Raw genomic sequence first — 21,282 nt, 5'->3', positions numbered from 1 at the left:
TGACCACATGTGGAAAACATGTTTTTTTTCTCAACGAGTACAACAGGAAAAGCATTTTTGTAGAAAGTTATTTTGTCATTGTAAAGTTGACCTTTGACCTTTTCAACTTAAAATGTCATCACTTCAACTGTCCTTCGCGTCGTAAGGAGTCAGCTGAGGTGTTTCGGGCGTCTGATCAGGATGCCTCCTGAGCGCCTCCCACTGGAGGTTTTCCGGGCATGAGACCCCACCGCAGGCCCAGAACACGCTGGAGGGATTAAATCTCCCCGCTGGCCTGGGAACGCCTCGGGATCCCCCAGGATGAGCTGGAAAATGTTGCGGGGGACAGGGAAGTCTGGGCCGGCTTGCTTCGCCTGCTGCCACCGTGACCCGATCCCGGATAAGTGGAAGATGATGGATCACTTCATTGTTTTGTCCTGTTAGACATTTGTGTAAAATCTTATCATAATTAATGTTATTTTATTGAGAGTTATGGACATAAATGTGTTTTGTAAGATCACAATGACCTTTGGCCCTGAAAATCTAGTCAGTTGATCCTTGAGTCCCAGTGAATGATTGTGACAAATTTTAAGATGGTCCTTGAAGACATTAATGAGATATTGCATTCACAAGAATAGAAAATGCATAAGATCACAGCGAGCTTTGACTACAAAAACATTTGGACCAAATTTGAGGACACACCCCACCAGCGTTACAGAAATATTGCAGTCACCAGCATGGGTCAATGTGAGGTGACAGTGACCTTGACCTTTGACCTTTGACCTCAGCCCACCAAAATCAAATCAGTTCACCCTTGGGACCAAGTGAAAGTTTGTGCCAAATTTGAAGAAAGTCCCTTGAGGTATTCTTGAGATATCGGGTTTACACTAAAGGGACGTACCTATCACCAGCGCGGACGCTTAAAAAAAACCTGAACAACTGGCTGGAACAAAAAGAAGCATTTTATCCACCGTCACCCCCAGCAGCCTTGCAGAAGTTGGCATGGAAACAGCATGACAGAACGGCAGCATCCAAACGTGAAGAGCTGCAGCATGCAGGTTCACGCTCTCAGTGAAAAAGCCCAGTAAACAAAAGGTAAGCACTGTTTTCAAATTTCCCACGGTAGGCTTAGTTACGTAACATGTGTTCCTGTGTGCAGCAGAAGAATGAGCAGGATGGATAAGGTGTTGCGGTTGAGAGGTGTGACTCCCTGAACCAGCTCGCAGGCTTAACTGCACCGCTGGTTCTTTACTCCCAGCACCTTGTTAGTGCCTCTTGATCTCAGGGGCTTTAGAGAGGACTTAGAGGTTTTCAGAGAGGAGACAGAGTCCACTAATTCAACCTGTCGGCCTTCGGCAGGACCTCAGGAGAGCGGCGCAAACTACTTTCCCTTTTACCTGAAGGCAAAATGGGAGTTTATTGGTCACTGGTCAACAGTGTGTGTCTGTCACAATCCGTCACATGACAGTTTAACGTTATTATCTTTATTGATTGACTAACAGAGCTTCAGTCTTGTGTTTTGCCTCTAAACTAAAGAGTTTGTCCAGACGGAGAAAATGAGAAGGAAAATATAAATATAAAAATATATTTAACAGTTTTACATATGTATTTCATATATATAAATGTATACGTTATATTAATTTTACAGGCTACTGTTATTTGGGTCATTTTTACACAAATTTGCAATAAAGTTTTTGGGAAAATAAATAGAAATTTTACTTTATGTTTATTTTTCCCAGCAGGCAGCTCGATTGGCCAAAAAGTTAAATTCGTATAACTAAAATATTTCTAAGTCCTCTCTCATCATTGCTCTTAAATGTAGGTCAATATTAATAGAAACAAGTATTTTATATATGCTCAAATAGTAAAACAAAAAGGGTTTTAACGTGAGGCATCATTTTACTGTTTTATCTGAAATAAAAATGAATTAAAAAGTCATTATTCCTGCATCTAGAGACATTTTCCCACAGCCAAGTGTAAGCTCTCTGGAATTGCTGTCATGCATCTATTTAACTAACTAAATCCTTCATTCCCCCTGAATGTGGTACTGTGGAAGGTTCAACTCACACAGAAACTTACAACTCTTTAAGTGGCAAGGAAACACCAATATATTAGCTTTAATACGTTTATTTTAAATATATTTTTTTGCGATGCATCCAGCTTCATCGGATTCTTCTGGAAACGGATCGTGCTGCACAGTGAACTGTCTTTGGCCGTTTGCTTTTTATGACTCTCAGAAAACTAAATTCACCGTTTTTATTGCGGATGTTAAAAGAAACAGAAGCATCTGGCGGTAACAGAGAGACTCCTACCTTTTTTAACACGCCTTGGTTGACTTGAAACCACAGCCTCTGCAGAACCAGCTCGTCCAAGTCCTCCACCTTTAACCTCTGATGAAGAGAAGACCGGGAACAGGAAGGTTAGTTATATATTTTACAGGACAGAAGTTGGACTGTTGCAAGAAAAGGAGCCAATAGATCAGGCTTTGTAGAGAACAGAGAGCCTCGTGACTTTTACCATTTTGCTGATATTTGACAGTTTAAATATTTCGTTATGATGAACCCTGATGGTGTAGTTGATGGGGAAGTTGTGCTTCTGTAATGACAAGAAAAAAAGAGAGACACAAATTAGCATCCAACTTCCGTAAATCAAACTTGTCTTTTTGTGAGAAATTAATTGGTTGTGACTTTTACGACCAAACATGGCACATGGGAGCTGTTTTAAAATTACAAATCCAAACAGACTCATAGCACACAAGGCGGCCGTAAATATGTTATGTTGTACTCATGAGTGTGTCCTCATGTGGTGGTCGATCAGTGGTGAAATAAATAAATGACATCGTGTGGTAACTGCACGGTTTGTGAGTCAGCTGTGAGAGGGAGTGGGTCAGGGAACGGTGCCGGGGGAAGGAGCTAATTGGTGTTGACTTATTACCTTCCTGTAAATCTGCAGTAGTGTGCCGGGACTGATGGCTCAAGATACTGGATCCAGAGAAGACCAGGATACGCTACAGGTCTGGTAACAGCTGCACCCGGCAGCACAGTGTGCTCTTTATGTTTGGGGTTACTTGAGTCGGATTACTTAATTTAATTAAAAACCTGCTGTGTGTGTGTGTGTGTGTGTGTGTGTGTGTGTGTGTGTGTGTGTGTGTGTGTGTGTGTGTGTGTGTGTGTGTATTTGTCAGGGTACATTTTGATTGGCCATTGCATAACCATCTAATTTACTTTATTGAGCTTTTATGCATGATGAATGAAGTGAGAACACTGAATAAACAGCTCCACACCCGAATGACCACTTGTTGCTTTTTTTTTTTTTTTTTAACCACATAAAAGGTTGAACAGTGAGTCATGCTGAAAGTGGACATGTAATACGAACGCGAGTTTGTGACATCACAAACGTACAGAAGTCCAAATGGCACAGCTGCTAAATATGAGCTGGGTGTATTTCTGTATGGACTGGGCATTTTGCTGCATTATGGGAACATTAAAAGCAAGTCCTATTGGAGGTTTTTCCCGAAATTAGGAACTACAAGCCAGAAGATTTCAACGTTTCCTGACTTTAAGGAAGTGCAAAATTAAATTGATGGAGTGCCTCTTTGAATTCAGTTCGTAGTGTCCCTTTTTTCTGTGGCAAATCCCTTGCTGTTACCGTAGCGATACTGTTTCCTGTCATTGTCTCATAGGTTAGGGTCAAATGTTGAGGGGAAAATCCTCCTTTAAATCCTTAAGTTTTGTCTCTGATCGTCGTTTTCCGTTCACTTCCAGCACTCGGACCTCCCCGGCTGGTCCGGAGGTCGGGACCGCTGACCTTCCACCGCGTGCTCGCCAACATGCCATCATTCTCTCACCATGTACCGTCGCCTGTGGCTGAGGGTCTCGTTGAGCGTCTTCAGCGCCGTGCACATGCGGGCCGGTGTCGGGGCCATCAGAACAGGAGCTATCAGAAACAGGCCTGCAGAAACAGGAGCAGCAGAGCATGAGATCAGCTGCACAGCCGTATTATTTACACAGCACCATCTGTTGTGCATTTTTGGAGTCGGATTAATTCACAGTCAGGCTACAATAGACGGAAAGAGGAACGTGTGTGTTTATAGATGTGCATGTTTCTGTTGAATCAGAGCCAAAATCTGACGACGCTAAACCTTCGTCAAGACAAATAGTTTTGAGTTTGCAAAGCTCTGATGTTATCAGGAAGCATGTTTTACAGAAAGATGCGTTTATCACATTAAAGGTTTAAAAAAACAAACAAAAAAAAAAACACTGCAGGTTATTGGTAACATGATTTTTACGCACCTCAACTACCATGCAAACCATAATATTGGTCTTTGCATAGCTTTTAGTTCAGATGACCTGATTAAACTTTATTTACCATCAAACAGGTCACGTTTGATTCCTTTCATCACATCCAATTATTAAAAAACAACAAAAAATTCACGTTTTCCATGAAGGATATTTAAATGCACAGAGCATTAACATGGATACGCACTCTTTCTTTTCCATTAATGTACTGATTACTTAAAATTGGTACATTGAAAGTCCTGGACAGGAAATCATAACAGTATCATCACTGTAATATACTTGTTAAAATGTTAAGCTTTAATAACTTAATTCTGTATTCAAATGTGTGTTTAGAGTTTAAGATAATTAATGATGTTGCTCGTAAACCGCTGAGGAGGTTTGTTTGTTTCCGCTCCGAGCAAATGAGTCCAGCCTCGGGGAAACTGTAGCTCTGCTTTTGCATCAGCTTTTTATTCTTCAGCTTTCAATAAATAGAAGAAGCTCCACGTCAGTCTAAAAACCTGCAGAGATTTCTACATCTTTTCCAGTGAAGACATCAATTTGAAATAACCAGACTTGTCAGCGTGAGTTTGACAACTTAATATTAATATTTTGGTTTCCATTTGTCCTTGTGGAGTGTGTGTCTGCGGTGTGTCTGCATGAGTGTCGTGCACTGTTTGTACATATCGTAGGCTTTATCCTGTGTACTACAGATGGAAATCAGCTACAGTAGTGGCTAAATCTGGTACAAAGCCTCTTTTCTAATCTATTTTTAACATCTTCCTTGTTCTAGATAAATGTAATAAACTAAACTAAACTAAACTCATTTAAGACAGCAGACGCCCGCATGATGTTGTCTTAATGCGACCTCTGACCAGGTCCACAGGGTTTCCTTAACATTCATCACGCACATAGTTTGGACTTCCAGTGGTTGCTCCCCACCACTTTCTTATCCATGACATCATGCAGGTTGTAAAAGAATGCGAGCTCTAGTTGGTTGCGGACTAACGTGTAGTTTGTTTTGTATTTACAACAATTTATGACTCACCTCATCTGACACAGAGCGCATCTTAACAGACAAAAGCCGACTTAGGAGTCAGCAAACATACTGGAGACCAAAAATACTTCTCGAAATACTGTTTTTCTTTATCATTCATCTTATTTTTCTAATCTCAACGAGTACAACGACTGGATGAGACGTTTGGAGAAAACCTTCCTTCACACTCGCCTACAAACCCCAGAGGCTGCGTTCAACAAACACCAGAAAGTGCTGTCAACTTGACCTTAAAAACTAAAGCGCCAGGAATACCACTTAAGAAATGATTTAGGATAGGTCTGAGAGATAAAAGACAAAAGATATATTTCCCGAACCAAACGTTGAATTGTCAAAGTCTTTACTGTTTTTATTGTAAAACTATAAAACTATTATTTTAAAGCAATTCACATAAAAGCATAAATATTATCTTTGAGGCGAAAAGCCTAAAATTGTGAGATTTATGTGCCTCCAGATTTGACACAATGCACAACATTCCCAATCCAGACTGACGGATCACTACAGTTGTTTTGATGGTTAGTCAATCCATCTGATAGATGTTGAAGACAATTTACTGGGTACGTGGCAACTAATACTTCTTGGTGCCAATAAAGGAAAAGCTAAAGCCATGAAAATCTTTAGAATTCACCCGCTGGGCACCTTGAATATTTATACCAAATTTAACGAAGGTCCATCCTGTGGTTGTTGATTGACCGACCGACCGACCTTAAAATTCCTGTAGACGTGAAGGAACGCGTTCCTCTGTACTTCTCCAACAATCCCACAATTTTAATTCAATTAAATTTGATTTATTGTGTAAAATTACAGTGGAACTTGGTCTGGATACACTTTACAAACAAAACAAAAAAACAACCCCATTAAAATATCAACGGATCGAAAAAGAAAACGAACAGCAAAGGAGCTAAAAATTACTATAAACACCAAAAATTGTCAAAATTAAAATAAATTTGAAGGCGGTGAAGTCGTTCAGGTATAGCTTGGCCTAGTTTTAGCAAAAAGAAAGGTTTAAAGTTTAGTCGTGAAGGTTGAGAGCGAGTCGACCTCTCGAACCGCAGCAGATGGAGGAGCCTATTAACTGGAGGTCAAACCTCCCAATTGTAGTCCTGGAAACTCCCGGAACCACAAACACTTTGCCAGTGGAGAGAGATCTGTTGGGATAATATGGTACCAGCAGATCTCTGATGTTCTATAAGAAGCCATATAGTAAAGATAAATTGGGGGGAAAATATGCTTTCCCTTGCCAGCTCCTGTCAGCACTCCTGCAGCATCACTGCAGTGATAAATGCACGGATTCATTTCTCCACAAGATGGTTATGATCATTGGAGATTTGAGGATAAATTCTGGTGGTAGAGTTTCCTCAGTGGTACCGAAGTACGACAACTTTTTTGATTTCTGAGTTTAGAAGTAAACAATTACTTGTCTAGATCCATTAAAAGGATTAAAAAGAGACACACTTAGAATAAGCATCAAAAGTTGTGAGTTAAACATTTAAATTTGTTTAATTGATACCAAAGGCTAAACACTGCCTTGTCTCGGTTGGGTTTGGTAGATGTCTGTCTATAAGAAGCTATTATAGTTTATTTAGCATGTAATATATGTTTGGATCATTACATAAAGTGAGAAAAGGATCGTAAAAAGAAGGCTTCTGTGGTTTTATGGATTTCAACCGCGACCACCTCTCTGAGGCTCCAACAGCGTCACACTGCTTTCTGCTGCTGTAAGTGAACTTTTATTTGAACAAAAAAAGAGCTGCCGTCCTTTTTTCTGGATACGACTTGTGTAACAGCGTGAGGTTGCTCGTCAGGAAAACATCAAAAGCTGTTTTATTGCACCCTGAATGAACGGCCACAGCTCATGTGTTTCTACCAGAGATGGTTGAATTTCTACAGACATATTTATCGACTGCCTTTGTTCTTCTGTAAAAAAAAACAAATTCCCAGTAAAACACATGCAGGTGCTTTGAGGACTTCAATCAGGATGACGGTCAACTCAACATCTCTTTGGCTGTTTCTCTGACTTATTTTAACTTATCCCCTGCTCTGCTAACCAATCATCATGCTGTCAGTAATATAGACCCTTTTCCAAAAGAATTTTTTTTTTTTTCTGTTATTCGTCCTCAAAAATATTACAATGCATTCTGGGAGGCTCCTCCATCACATTGATTCATGCCTTTGACATGCAGATGGTCAGCAGTGTTTTCGGACTAATTGCATGTCCATCTCAAACAGCGACTGGGTCAGACACTTGGAAAAAGTCACTCGATGCTGCCCTCAGAGGTCATATCCATAAACCTTGAGACACTTTGAGGACGGGCAGACAGCTCGACAGTTGAAACGTCCACAGCTGGAGTTATTTTGATCATCAATACCTAATCGAAAACTTCAGACATCAGAAATGTGTACGCAATAATACGATTTATTACAATTCTGTTATTTTGTCATGAGTTCATATAGTTTAGAAACTTCATTATCATTATTGCTGCCTTTAAATGGAACTCGTGAGCTGGTGGTCACAACATGGGAAGTCGTGTGTTCAGGTAGTTAAGCCATGAACTCACTGCTGCTCGTAGACGTAGAACACCTCATTATCTAGAAGCCACAAAAGGCTAACAATTTAGCAAGGTAGCAGGCAGGTAATGTCCGTATACGCAAAGACTCAATGACGATCGGGTCAAAGAAGGAGGTCATGTAATGGAAGTCTGAGTATTGAGGAGGTCAGAGGTTGTTGCATGATTCAATGCCAGGATGTCTACCTCGGAGAGTCCGGGAGGAAGAGAAGGTCACTTATATACTGTCAAACATTCAAACTTTAATTACTTATTTTAACCCCAAACTGTGATATTTTCCTATTTTTAATCAACTATTTTCTTCCAATACACATCCACGTGTTTTGTTTTTAGATCACCAAACCAAAGGCACCTTACTTTGCAGACCCAGATAACACATTGGCTACTTTCACTTCTTCAATTAACTATTTAAGGAGTTTGGATGGTGGAGCGATAGTGTATTTACTCCATGAGAAATTAAAATACAGTTATGATAATATTAAAATACCATCCATACATAGCTCAGGCCAACAAAAGTCCTTCTGTTCGTACCATCTTGAGAGCCTTTCCCCATCTTGTACCCATTATCTTCTCTCCTTGAACCCACTATGTGTCTGTGGGACTACAGGAATGTTCAAATTTATTCAGACGGTGTAAGTTTCACTTTACTTTTGTGTCTTTTTGGTTCTGAACCCTGAGTCGGGGAAGCGTGAGTCCTACATAGTGATCACTGACACTGATAAAAAAAAAAATAAAAAAAAAATCAAATAATAGCATCATGTACTGTAGTTTTCCAGCTGATATTGTCCGGTTGCCTCTCAATTCTCCCTCACATAAATGTCATCCAGTCAGAGAGGCATTTTAACAAGTAAAACATCTATGATTTACAGTGAAAATGTGCCAATAACATGCAGGCTCTTCTCAGAGGGTCAAAAACAGTCACCCTCTCAAAGAAGGGATGAAGTTGTTGTTCAAAAGGACATGAGAAGCAACCTGGGTTTAACAAATGCTTCGTTTGTTAGCATTTAAGTTCATGAAGTCTGACAGATAAATGAAATCAAACTTAATCAAATTCATTTTCTTAAATCCTTTTTACCTGTTAAAGGCTCACTGATAAAAGACTTCTTACACCTGCAGCTTTTTATACTGAGAAAATTCCACAGTAGAGATGACGTTCTACTCCAAATATTAGGAACAGAGAGACTGTCTAAAATATTGATCCAGGACAAGATGAATTACTTAGGAAGCTTTAGCAGAAAGAGCTCCTCAGAGCTATGCAGTTGCTTTTCCTACAACTCTGTCCAACAGATCCCACGAAGATTGCATTAAATCTGCCACACGAAAAGATTTATATGGTCTATTTTTCCATTCAGCCCAAAAACATTGAAGCATGGTAACGTTCACACCAGTAACCAACAACAGATCAGTGAAGCCGATTTAAATGAACAACTTTACAACTGCTACAGACTTCACATTGGTAAATCGGTGGTTAATGAAAAGACAAAGATGTAGTGTGAAGTTTGGTACCAAGTTAATGACAAAATTCTGAAAACTAAAAATTCAGCCAAATGAACACAAAAAAAACATCGAGAACGATGTCAATCCTTTTACATTTGAGCTGGATGATCAAGGAAAGGTTAGATAACCAAAAAAGGCAGGATGTACAACGGCTGGCGTCTGTTGTCGCAATGCCTCACACACATTGTTCACAAAGGTGAACGGTATCTTTCGGCTAACGTAGCGTTATACATTACATTGTATAAAAGGAACCACATGTCTTCTTGAATCTGTGTCTGTCTGTGTGTGTGTGTGTGTGTGTGTGTGTGTGTGTGTGTGTGAAAACAGATACGGGGAGGTGAGTGAAAAGTGCTGCTGCACCATCTGGAACTTTGGGAAAAAAAGACCTTCAGCCAACTCGTTACTGTAAGATGAAGCATGCAGAAGTCACAAGTGGAAGGATGGCTGTGACTTTGATTTGAATAGTTTACAGCTGCATCCCTGAAACTGTATTTAATTTAATATATCTGATAACTGACATCCCATCCAGGTATTTTGATTTGCACACATTTCTTGCACAGTAAGATTCTTCATATTAAACTTCCTGTCTGTCAAAGTGCCCCTTCCCTGCAGAGGTAAAAGATTCACATGCTCCATAAAGTGTGCTTCAAGTGTGTTTCTGTATTTGAGCTGGTGTGTCAACACATGTCTCTCCGTATGGGACTGAATGTGTGACATTATTTTTAGTTTACATTAGAGTTGTTAGAGTTGTTGTCAGTTCATTTTCAGAGTCTGTGTCACTCCGTTGGATCAGATTACACCGTGAACACACAGCCGTTGGCCAAAAACAGGTTTTTCTTAGTGCAGCAGAAACCCAACATGGATTACACAACACGATGCAACCAGTGCGCTGCAGCCTGCAGTTAATAGCCTCTGTTAACTACTCATAATTAGACCATTAAGGTGACTAATACCATGATGTACCTTGCTACCACAATCATTTCTGCACATCTGCCAACAATCACAGAGTTGCACCAGATGGTGTTTAAAGCAAATTCTAACAATCATTTAACATGTTCAACATTGTAATTTTGTATGCTAGCATGCTAACACTGGATAAATAGCATAAAACACAAAGTATAGCAGAGGGTGATGAGTTTTGAAGACATTTGTTCATAAACTGATGAAAAGTTATTGGTGTGTACCAAGTTTCATGGCAATCAACTGAATAGTTTTTAAAACATTTCATTGAAAACCCAAAAAGTCAACCGGGCACGGTGGCAGTAGAGGAAAGGTAAGGGAATCACGAAAATCAGTGCAACTCATGCTCTTAGGACCATAAATGGCTGTACCAAATCTAGTGGCTATCCGCCCAATAGTTGGTGAAATATTTCCGTTTGGAGCAAAGTGGTTGATTGACCAGTAAAATAAAACACTAATTCTGTAGAGTCACACTGCATTAGTTTAAAAGTTACTGCAAACTGTCCTCAATAATTCTAAATTAGTTTTTATTTACTGTACATCACCTCCAACACTTATAACCATGTCCTACAAACGCTTTGGTAGCTTTTGGCCACCGAGGCACCCCGTCGGAAAACTTCCATCTATAATATGTCCGGTTAGACGGGCGGTGTGTTTGGTGTTTACCAAACTGCGTGGTACTATATTGCACACGAGAAGACTGGAGAGGCTGCCAGCCTAAAAGAAAACTGCTCTACAGCATTCAAATGCAGAGGAAGCCACAGAAACCACAACAATTGCCATGTGTGGTTCTACAGTGTTGGACATCTGAGTGCAGCCATTCGTCTGTTAGCACTTCTTTGTACTAATGTCTTCCATGCGTTCAGCTGCAGAGAAAGTGTATTGACAGATGGAGGGTAATGTCCTCGTTGGAACCAGATCAAATAGCTGAAACATGGAGACTTTTACCCAGAATATCCAGAAACATATCTCTTTGCCTTTTGTTTTCTTTATCAACCTACAGTAACTCCTGCAGCACCAATGAATGTGCTCCATTGTTTTTGCCATGACAGGAAGGTAAAGTTTATATACTGCAAATACTGTACATCCAGTGACAATGACACAGAGCAGTCTTCTAAAGAAAGATCAAAATGCAAAATCTATGGTTTTATGCTTTTGCTTGTGTTACAATTATACAGAATGTTGTCCAATGTGCAATATATGAACATATTGATACACACAATTTTTTATTTGATTTGCCTAATATGCCAATTTTGAAAGTGTTGTTGTATTTTTACACCTGCATTTATTTCGATTTTCCTGCTACACGTGTGCTACAGGTTTACGACGTCACTTTTCTGGGCTTATCTGCACACAAACATACAAAAACAAAAACAACAAAAAAACAAAATCCATTGCTCTATAACAACCAGCAGAAGACATGTTTTTTTTAGTTGAAGTAAATCTGCTGAGACAGCTGAAGATGTTCAAAGAAAACCCTTTAAACAGCGCCCTCAACATATTAAGCAACAGTAGTTTGGTATCAAACAATCTGGAAACAGGTGGCAACGTTTGATGTTGGATGATGCAACTTACAGTAACATCTACCAGCACCCGGAGTTAAATCATGCTTCCACAAGTCTCACACACAGAGAAACCCCGAGATGAAGCCAAACACATGAACTCAAGAAGAATCTGAATCGATCGCAGACGCAAACAACTTCACTTCATGATCCCTGTTGTTAACACTTCTGATGAAAATGTTTACAAAGCAAACAATTGTATTCCCGCTCATTGAGTTCGGAACTGTTGCACAGCTGGATCCCATCGCTGCACGTGTCAAGGAGGACGGAGGAAATGGTGCCGGACAGGCGTCCTGGACATCACGGCAACGACGGATAACGACAGACAAACACTTTCACGTAACAAGCAGAAAAGAGTTTCCTTGTTTGCATGTGTTTGGACGGTGGCAGGAAGACTTTCAGAACAAAGAGGGAGAGCGTTTTAAATCTGAGAAAGGCACCAGGAAGAGGCAGAGCTGGACCGAGGACTTTCTGCTTCGAGACGTAGAGAACAGGAACGTGACGTGAGCAGAATCGAGCGACACGAGGCGTCGTAGTATTTTAGTACACAGGTGCTACGGTAGAGAGCGAGTAGTAGTAGTCAACCCGGTATCACGGCAAAGCGTGAAATAGACACGCCAGTTCACTACAGCATAACGTGAGATGGCCACACGTTGGCCCCTCTCGGCGTGACAGTTTCACGCTTTTGCGAGGGTGAAACTGGAGATGCACGTAAAAGTAATCATCTGGACATTTTTTGGGTGATATTAGGAGGCAGGATGTGTTGCGTGGTGGCACGAATCAGAGACAGCTGTGCGAGAGGAAGAGGTTCAAATCCAGGAGGTGACAATATTGTTCTTGAATTGTTTTTTGTTTCCAAACCACAACCATGTTGTTTCTGCTCTAACCCTAATCATGTGCATATTTAGTAACTCCAACCATGTGTTTTTCTTAAAAGTTTCATTGTCATGTAAATCACATGGTTGTTTGCGTGCCCGAGGTTTAATTTTTGTCCACTACTGGAAAGCGTGAAACTGCCACGCAGAGAGAGGCCAAATCTCCAGTTTCGCTGTTTCACGTTTTACCGTGATGTTGTCGTAGTAAGAGGTAAATGTTACGGTGGTGTTCTTATCCAATCCAACTTATAAATAGGTGGAATGGTAACCGCTTGCTTTATTATAAACTAACAATTTATTGATGAAATTAAGAAGACAAAATCATCAGCCTGTTCTGTGAAACAAACATCTTCTGAATGTACTTTGAATCACTTCAGGATGGTTTAAATAAATGTCAGAGACTTACTCATTTCAACACAAAATAAAACATGCAGTGACATGTTTGCTTTCATATTTACTTTACACTTATTTATGCATTCAGCGCGGACGACCAGAATTTCAAAACGCACGGTACCCACGAGTGGACATTTGCGAGCCACAGATTCCTGACACTTCTGACACGTCTGCGTTACATATTACCATAACAAAGCATAACTGTCAGGCTGCACTGATCTCAAAAGCACACAAACACACACGGCCAGATTAACGGAGACAGAGGCGCCTTGGCGTGAGGAACGGCTCCAACCCTCCCTGAAGTTAAGTATGGAGCATTACATTACAAACAATGTATGTGAAGATGTATATCAGCATTTCTGCTGCTGCAGGTTCAGATGAAGCTCAGTTCAACTACTTGTTGTGATGTTTAACACTACAGCCATTCGAATCAATTGTATTTACATCATATTTTACGTATCGAGCACACGATATGTTTTTTAAATCTGCTAATCTTACCTGCCCTGACTGCTTTAAAACATCTTAATAACCAGAATTTTTCCTCTTCTTGCGCTCGGCGGCCCTTCTGCCTTTTCTCCTCCATGTGGATTGTTCCCTGTCACACTGATGGCTGACTTCTGTCCCTTCAACCTTCCTTCTAGAAAAAACCCTAACCCTAACCCTTACATTTTATCCTTTAATTCACTCATGTGGCTGACCACAAAGACAGCCATGAGTGTTCTCTTATCATGACAAGTCATAAAATGAGTTTGCAAAGCTTAAACCTGTAATTGACATTGCCTGCGTCATTTATTCTATATATTTTGTTTTTGGCGACATTAGCCTGCATATGTTCAACAGAAGAATTCTCTATGCACAGCACTGTATATTCTAACACGTCTCCAGACATCTGACGCAAATACCCAACAGATGCCCAAAAGCCTTTTCTAATAGACTTACAGTTGTCTTGAATCTTCCAATCAATCATCTGCAAAGTGAATGAATTACAACGTGCCTGCATATTTTCCACTTTGATCCTGAGACCCCGAAGAATTTGGCAAAATATTACAGAAACGTGCAGGTAATAAAATTTACCAGGCGAAATTATCCACATGGTGCCGTGGATTCAGACTTTGCATTTAGCACAAGTGTAAAAAAAAAAAATCCTTCCACATTTCTGTCAAGATAAAACCATTTAAATGTTTTATATAGCTGGAGTCTTCAGTGTTGCAGTAAAGTTGAAGTTATTGCAGTTGGACAGCTTCGGTTTAAAGGGAGTATCCTCATATTAGGGAGCGAAGGGGACACAGCCCTCCCCTTCCATGAAATGTGGAAATCCTGAGTTCAATCCCTACTTAATCCCCACAGCGAACACTCCTCTCCTCCGGTGTGTCAGGCTGCTTTTACAGCCAGCGATTATGAGGACAGTGAATTAATCACACGGCTGTCGGGGCAGATGAAAGCTCAACGCGTCGGCCTTTGGGTCGAAGAAACGTCTGCAGGTGGTGCACATAAAACCGCAGGTAACAACGGGGTGCAGAGGGACCATCCAGGTCAATGTGCTCAAAGGACGTGATGGGCATTTAGCGAAAGAAGGTTTCTGCATCTGCAACTGTATAAATTTAGACATTATTCAGTCTCAGTTGGTTTTTCACGTGAGGATAAACACACGCGACTCACTGGGAGAAATTATTCAAGTCATCATTTTTAACCTTTAAAGCACACAAGGGAGTTTTCCTGAAGGTAAGAATGGATGGGACAGTTGCTCTTAAGGGGTTGACAAGAACACTTCAGGGTGAAAACGCAAATTGGTGTCGACATCCCAGCATCCTCAGGCAGTCTGTCATTTAAATGGTCCAGCAGTGGAGCTGAAGACAGGTGAGGTTAGCCTGCGGTCATCTGTCATCTCAATGAATCCCTCCAGCTGCTTTTGACTTTAAGGTCTTGGTAACCTGCTGGGATGAAGAAAACGTCCTCACTGTCAGAACTAGTCTGCTGTAGTGGACGGGAACGCCCACGGCTTTCATAGACGATGAATAGACAACAAGTAGTACCGACCCAGAGATCTGATTGGTCAACTGTACATTTCAGAAAATGCTCATCACTAGAAATATCACTTCACCTTCTCAATGGAAATATATAATTGGAATTGAATTTCTTATAATATGTAATATAATGTAGTTTCTACTTGTTATAGGTCTATTAAATGACCCATTTGGCAAAATTGAGTCTCTTTTGGTCCTTTTTTTGTCCTTCCGAGCACCCGTACCGTAACACCACGGGTAGTCGCGCACTTAAAATCCCAGCGGCGGCTAGCTGGACCGGTTTGGTTTTAAAATCTTGGGTTAAAATCTTAAAACCACGAGTCCTTCGATATCTTTTTTTCATCAGATATCTTAGTTACACCCAGACTGAGCTAGCTGAGCAGTTTAGTGTTTCTATGTGCTGTATTTATTCAGTTTGAGTGAGCATTAAAACAGACTACATCTCTCTGTTGCTAGGAGTCGTCGCTAAGGGTCGGCCTACTTCCTGGAGTAGTAATCATTACATAAGAGTCTACTGAGGTGACTTGATTGTTTTGCAGTTGTTAGCACACGTGTGTCTCACCAATGTATCATTTATCAATAATAAATATAACAGATTTCAGCATTCGTCAGATCTTTGAGAAACTAATCAGCACATTGATTGATAATTAAAAACAATCGTGACTTTCAGCCCAAATCAGATTTGTTTACAATATTCTCTTCTATTAGTATTTATATTTTTAATGAAGTCCCTTTTTGTACATTTAATTTTTCTCTTTACACTTAATATTTTGATGTGATTGTTCTTGTGTTATTTTGCACTTTTTCATTTCAATATTTCCTAAATGTATTATTGTAATTTGCGTATAAGGTGATTTTTACACTATAAATAAAACTGAATTGAATTAAAATTGAATTGATAGCCCACAAGCCTTTTGAGCCAACAACCTGTACAGACTGAAAATAACAGATCAAAATCAGGTCATTTTAGTGGCAATCAAAACACTGAGTGCATTTCACAGGGACTGACTCAGAACTGACAGCCAATCAAAACGTTTGAAACTTGAATCCAGTGCAGCAGAAACCAAATAAAGTGTTCACTGTAATGCGCCAAACTTCAAGTGTGTTTACAGAACAACAAAACTGCAGCTGCCAAGTCGGATTCCAGAAACAGCCGGTTGGAGACAAGACGGTCACGTAACACAAACCCCGTCACATCCTGTCAAACTGAACCCAAACTGTAGTTGTAGAATTGTAAATGCTGCTCTGACCAGTTTAAAACTGTTATTTTGCATCGCCCCAAAAAGCTCGCTGCCGGTCGTGCAAAACGTAACGAAGTTAACGCTCATCAGAGGCAGCGTGCACGCAGGACTTGAGCTGCAGGAGTGTAGAGGCAGTCTTCAAATAAAAAGGCTGCAAACTGAACACTCACACACACACACGCACACACACACACACACACACACACACACACACACACATCTCTGGCTGCAGAGTTTCACTCAAACTTCCTACTAAGATGTTTTTAATCAACCGTACTCCTCCTGACTGGTATTAATAGATTTAAAGGATAGAAACCATATTTTTTCTGAAAGATTAGTGTCAATAAAAAAAACATCACAGCATAAGAAAAACATGCAATAGTTGATTCAAATTCACCTCGCTGCGTATATTTGTGACCAATGTGAACATCCTGGGTGGCGTATTGGCTCACCACTGAATGAGCAATGAACCTTCAACCTTCGGCTGGTTTATGACGTGACATGAAGGCAAGGCCCAGTGAGTACGAGAGAAAGTAAAAGAAACACACACACACACACACACACACACACACACACACACACACACACACACACACACACACACACACACACACACACACACAAACATGCAGGTGTGGCTTACCTCCCAGCAGGCAGACTGAGGCGGATGTTTGCACCATACTCCTTGGATTGAGTCCTCAGCTCCACGGTGCTTTAAACGCAGCACAGTGTGTATATGCAAATACACAGACGAGGCACGCGCACACACACACACACACACACACACACACACTGGTGTCTGAAATTCTTCGTGTGTGTGCGTTCGGTGGGACACACATGGGTCGCCCGGCTTTTAGGTCTTCATTGCATCGCCGAGCATCTCTCGGGGAGACGGAGACGGGTCCTGGAGTTTATGGCTGCTGATGGTCTGAAAACAAGAGACAACAGTCAAAGAGGCATCTGTAGAACATATCACGGCAATGCACCAGTAGCTGTTAAAATATTTCAAATTAGGACTAAGTTGTGGATATGCATTAAGATGTACGGCCTTTAAAGGGCCAAATTCCGTAATCGATTGGAGCCAGAGGGCTTTTTGTAGCCCTCAGTGTCTGCACTGCATTTAAGTAGACCACATGCTAGATATCTCACAACGTTTATGACAGTGAAATATGATTTGTGGATCCATCCTGTGATTTGGATCGACTCCAAAAATTGAATGAATTCTTCTTCGGCCCACATTATACACTCTTCCATCAAGTTTCATAACAAAACGGCCGGTACATTTTTTTTATAATCCTAAATCCTCCACGGCAGATGTAATAAAGGCAATAAGGTAGATAGATAGATAGATAGATAGATAGATAGATAGATAGATAGATAGATAGATAGATAGATAGATAGATAGATAGATAGATAGATAGATAGATAGATAGATAGATAATAGATAGATAGATAGATAGATAGATAGATAGATAGATAGATAGATAGATAGATAGATAGATAGATAGATTAGATAATGGATAGATAGATAATAGATAGATAGATAGATAGATAGATAGATAGATAGATAATAGATAGATAGATAGATAGATAGATAGATAGATAGATAGATAGATAGATAGATAGATAGATAGATAGATAGATAATAGATATATAGATAGATAGATAGATACTTTATTAATCCCACAAGGGGACATTTTTTCCACTACAGCAGCATTATAGATACAGGAAAGCAATAAAACAACAGTAAAATATTAAATATAAAAAATGCACAGTATATGCAATAAATAGAATAAAATAAAATAGAATAATTAAATTAAATTAAATTAAAACTAACTAAACAACAGTGCAAAGATTTAAACAAAATGACCGATGAAGAGCGAAGAAAAGAACGAGACGTGAAACTTCAGGCCGAGCCCAAAACAGACATCTGAGGCAAACCGACTTCATGATCCAGGAAGAGCTAACAGCCAATCCTCTCTCTCTAATAAACTGAAGGTCCTGTGTTCAGTAATAATATCAAATAATATCGCTTCCAACTCGCGCTGCAGCATCCGACCCCGACAAAGTCTGCAATCAAGTTTTAATCGGAAGAATTTTTTATTTTATTTTATTTTTTTTACTTTTACTGGGAAATCAATCACCTTCAAGTGTTGTATTCTTTTCGATAAATTGCTTTCGGGTTCAAAGGTCAGGTTTGTTTGATCAAGTTCACAGGTTGTTTGGTGAAACAGTTCTGTCTTCGTTCGTTTCAGGCAATATCTCCCGTTATGATGAGGTATGGGGAATAATGTGCAGCTCACCGCTAGTGATAAACATCTGCACAGAGGTTGTTGGAGTTGGATCAACAAGATGCCTCAGTCACTCAGGAATGAATAAAATATTAAAAATAAAGAAATGTCATGAGTTGATCACTTCCATGAGCTCTTAACAAAGGACAAAGGAATTATCTAAAATTGAGAGGGCATGCTGGAAAATTTAATTAAACTATCCTAAACTAATAAATATGGAGCTACGATATGTCTAATATTTTATAATAACTCTAAAATAAATAATTGCAGCAGTAAATTGTGGGAAATATGTCTATCACAATTTATTTTTATTTTTTTTATTAATTAGTAATGATACAAAATATGTATTTCTTCACTTTTTGGCTTCTTTAAAAGTCTACTTTTATTTGAAACACTTTGTATAACAAAGTCAGTTATTATTTAAGGACACCTTTTTAAAATTGTAACCTTTTATTTCATAATGTATATATTTTTATTAAAAAATGTCACTTTTTAATTTATAATTTGACTTTTAACGTCACATGGCCCTGCTGACAACCGCTACAAGGTTAGCCAGCTTGCACCTGACAGCTAGTCTAATGATAATGTCAATCTAATTCTGAATCAATAATAATAATAATAACAAATAGACTGTGTTGTGAGGCTGGATTATTATTCAGCATTAGAAAAAGAAACATGTTAATGGCAGCAGCTAAATAATTAATTCAGTTACTTTTGCAGAATTTATATTCTGTCTGTAAACTTGCAGATTTACAGATTTAGGTGAATAATTTTGCCCAGAAAATGTCAGATAATTGGAGAAAATGTCCTGTAAAACTTTGAGTAGCTTATTTAAAATGTTAGTTTTGTCTAACATGTCTAGCGGCATAAAATAGAGAAAAAGCAGCAAATCCTCACATTGGAAAAACCGGACGGATTAGCATTTATTGAATTTCAAAGTAAAAGGTTAATAGGTACATTTTATGTAATATATTACAAAATGGATTTAACGAGCTGGTAATTATGTTGTTGGTAGCAAGTACTTTATATGTGTGTGTGTGTGTGTGTGTGTGTGTGTGTGTGTGAGGGGGTTAAATTAGGACATTAACAGTGAATTACGGCACTCTTTAGAACTATTTATGTGTTTTATGGTTTTACAGCTTTGAATCACAGCGTTGTTAAATTACATGACACAAAAAAACCACTCCGTAAATACATTTACATAAATTACAAAGGACATAATAATTCAAAGGAATAAGTATTCACCAACGAACACTTCGGGAAAGGATCTGTTTCGACCACAAACGTTACACCGGCCGTCTCAGTCGGCAAACAGCTTCCAGGCGCATTACCGCCACCTTGTGACGGGAGTGACGCATTACAACCAGGCGACCAGTCAAAACAGAACAGAGGGGAAAATAAGGAAGTGGCGTAGTCGACCTGTTGTGTTGCTTGTAATGACAACCTGAACGTTAAAGACACACACACACACACACACACACACACACACACACACACACACACACACACACACACACACACCAGTAGAGGTAGAGGAGGCCATGCACGGTGCCATCAGGACCACCAGCTCCGCCATCCGAGCCAAAGACTTAAAGACGTGACGGTGAACACGAGCAGCTGTTAAGTTCATACGTACATTAACGTCCTCGCGTCATCGGAAAACGCCGGCGCACATCTGGATAGCAAGAGAACATCCACGCAGATGTTCATGACGAACGCACGGAGTTCACGAACGACGAGCAGCCGAAGACAAAGACGATCGACGTGACGAAGCCCGTTTCGTTTCAAGCTGCTGACGAGGATGTCGTTCGGCCAGCGGTCCGTCGGGGAGCTGCGGTCGCGGCGGCGGCGTGTTCCTGAGCTTCTCCTCCCCGTCCGACCCCGCAGGGCAGAATCTGAGAAACATCCAGGGACAGGAAGGTCCTCAGGAACGTCCTCAGGAACGTCCTCAGGAATGTCCTCAGGAATGTCCTCAGGAACGTCCTCAGGAATGTCCTCAGGAACGTCCTCAGGAACGTCCTCAGGAACGTCCTCAGGAACGTCCTCAGGAATGTCCTCAGGAACGTCCTCAGGAACGTCCTCAGGAACGTCCTCAGGAATGTCCTCAGGAACGTCCTCAGGAACGTCCTCAGGAATGTCCTCAGGAATGTCCTCAGGAACGTCCTCAGGAACGTCCTCAGGAACGTCTCTGATGTGTGCCGTCGCTGGTGAAAGACATCGATCGGTCTCAAACTCCAAAAAAAACGAGGGCATATTATTATTTTTGTAATTCTTTCGTGAGCCGGTTTTTGAGTCACAGCGGCAGCGATGAAATTCAAAAGGTAAGAAACGTAAAGAAGTTTTCATCCCAACAAATAAAACCATTTCAACTACTTTTTTTCCGCGTCGTCCTGGTCGGGTTCGGGGAGTTTCATCGTACCAACAAATAACAGCTGCGTTTTTGGACACATTTTGATTGACAGTTTCTTCCATCCTTTTTTTTTGTTGGTCTTTATAAATGTTAACTGCAGTCTGAGGTTAAAAGGGTTCAAGAGGAGGGAACACATCCGCGCATATAAAAGT

The 21,282-nt window shown here is 40.2% G+C and overlaps 1 protein-coding gene across 1 annotated transcript in view; it reads right to left on the bottom strand.

Annotated features, from left to right (window-relative positions):
• il34 (interleukin 34) overlaps positions 1–21,282 on the bottom strand; it is a 28,617-nt gene that overhangs the window by 5,437 nt on the left and 1,898 nt on the right. The window contains exons 2-5 of the mRNA XM_069172779.1: positions 17,073–17,357; positions 3,827–3,930; positions 2,497–2,574; positions 2,292–2,369 (exon numbers count right to left, since the gene is read on the bottom strand). Of these exons, the coding sequence (XP_069028880.1) occupies positions 2,292–2,369; positions 2,497–2,574; positions 3,827–3,930; positions 17,073–17,109 (297 nt within the window). The 5' untranslated portion in view covers positions 17,110–17,357. The remainder of the gene's footprint in view (positions 1–2,291; positions 2,370–2,496; positions 2,575–3,826; positions 3,931–17,072; positions 17,358–21,282) is intronic.

Source organism: Embiotoca jacksoni, unplaced genomic scaffold (genome assembly GCF_022577435.1).
Source record: "Embiotoca jacksoni isolate LCO1_2020_lvr unplaced genomic scaffold, fEmbJac1.0.p SCAF_55, whole genome shotgun sequence".
NCBI lineage: Eukaryota > Metazoa > Chordata > Actinopteri > Embiotocidae > Embiotoca > Embiotoca jacksoni.
This window is presented reverse-complemented; position numbering and strand designations above follow the sequence as displayed.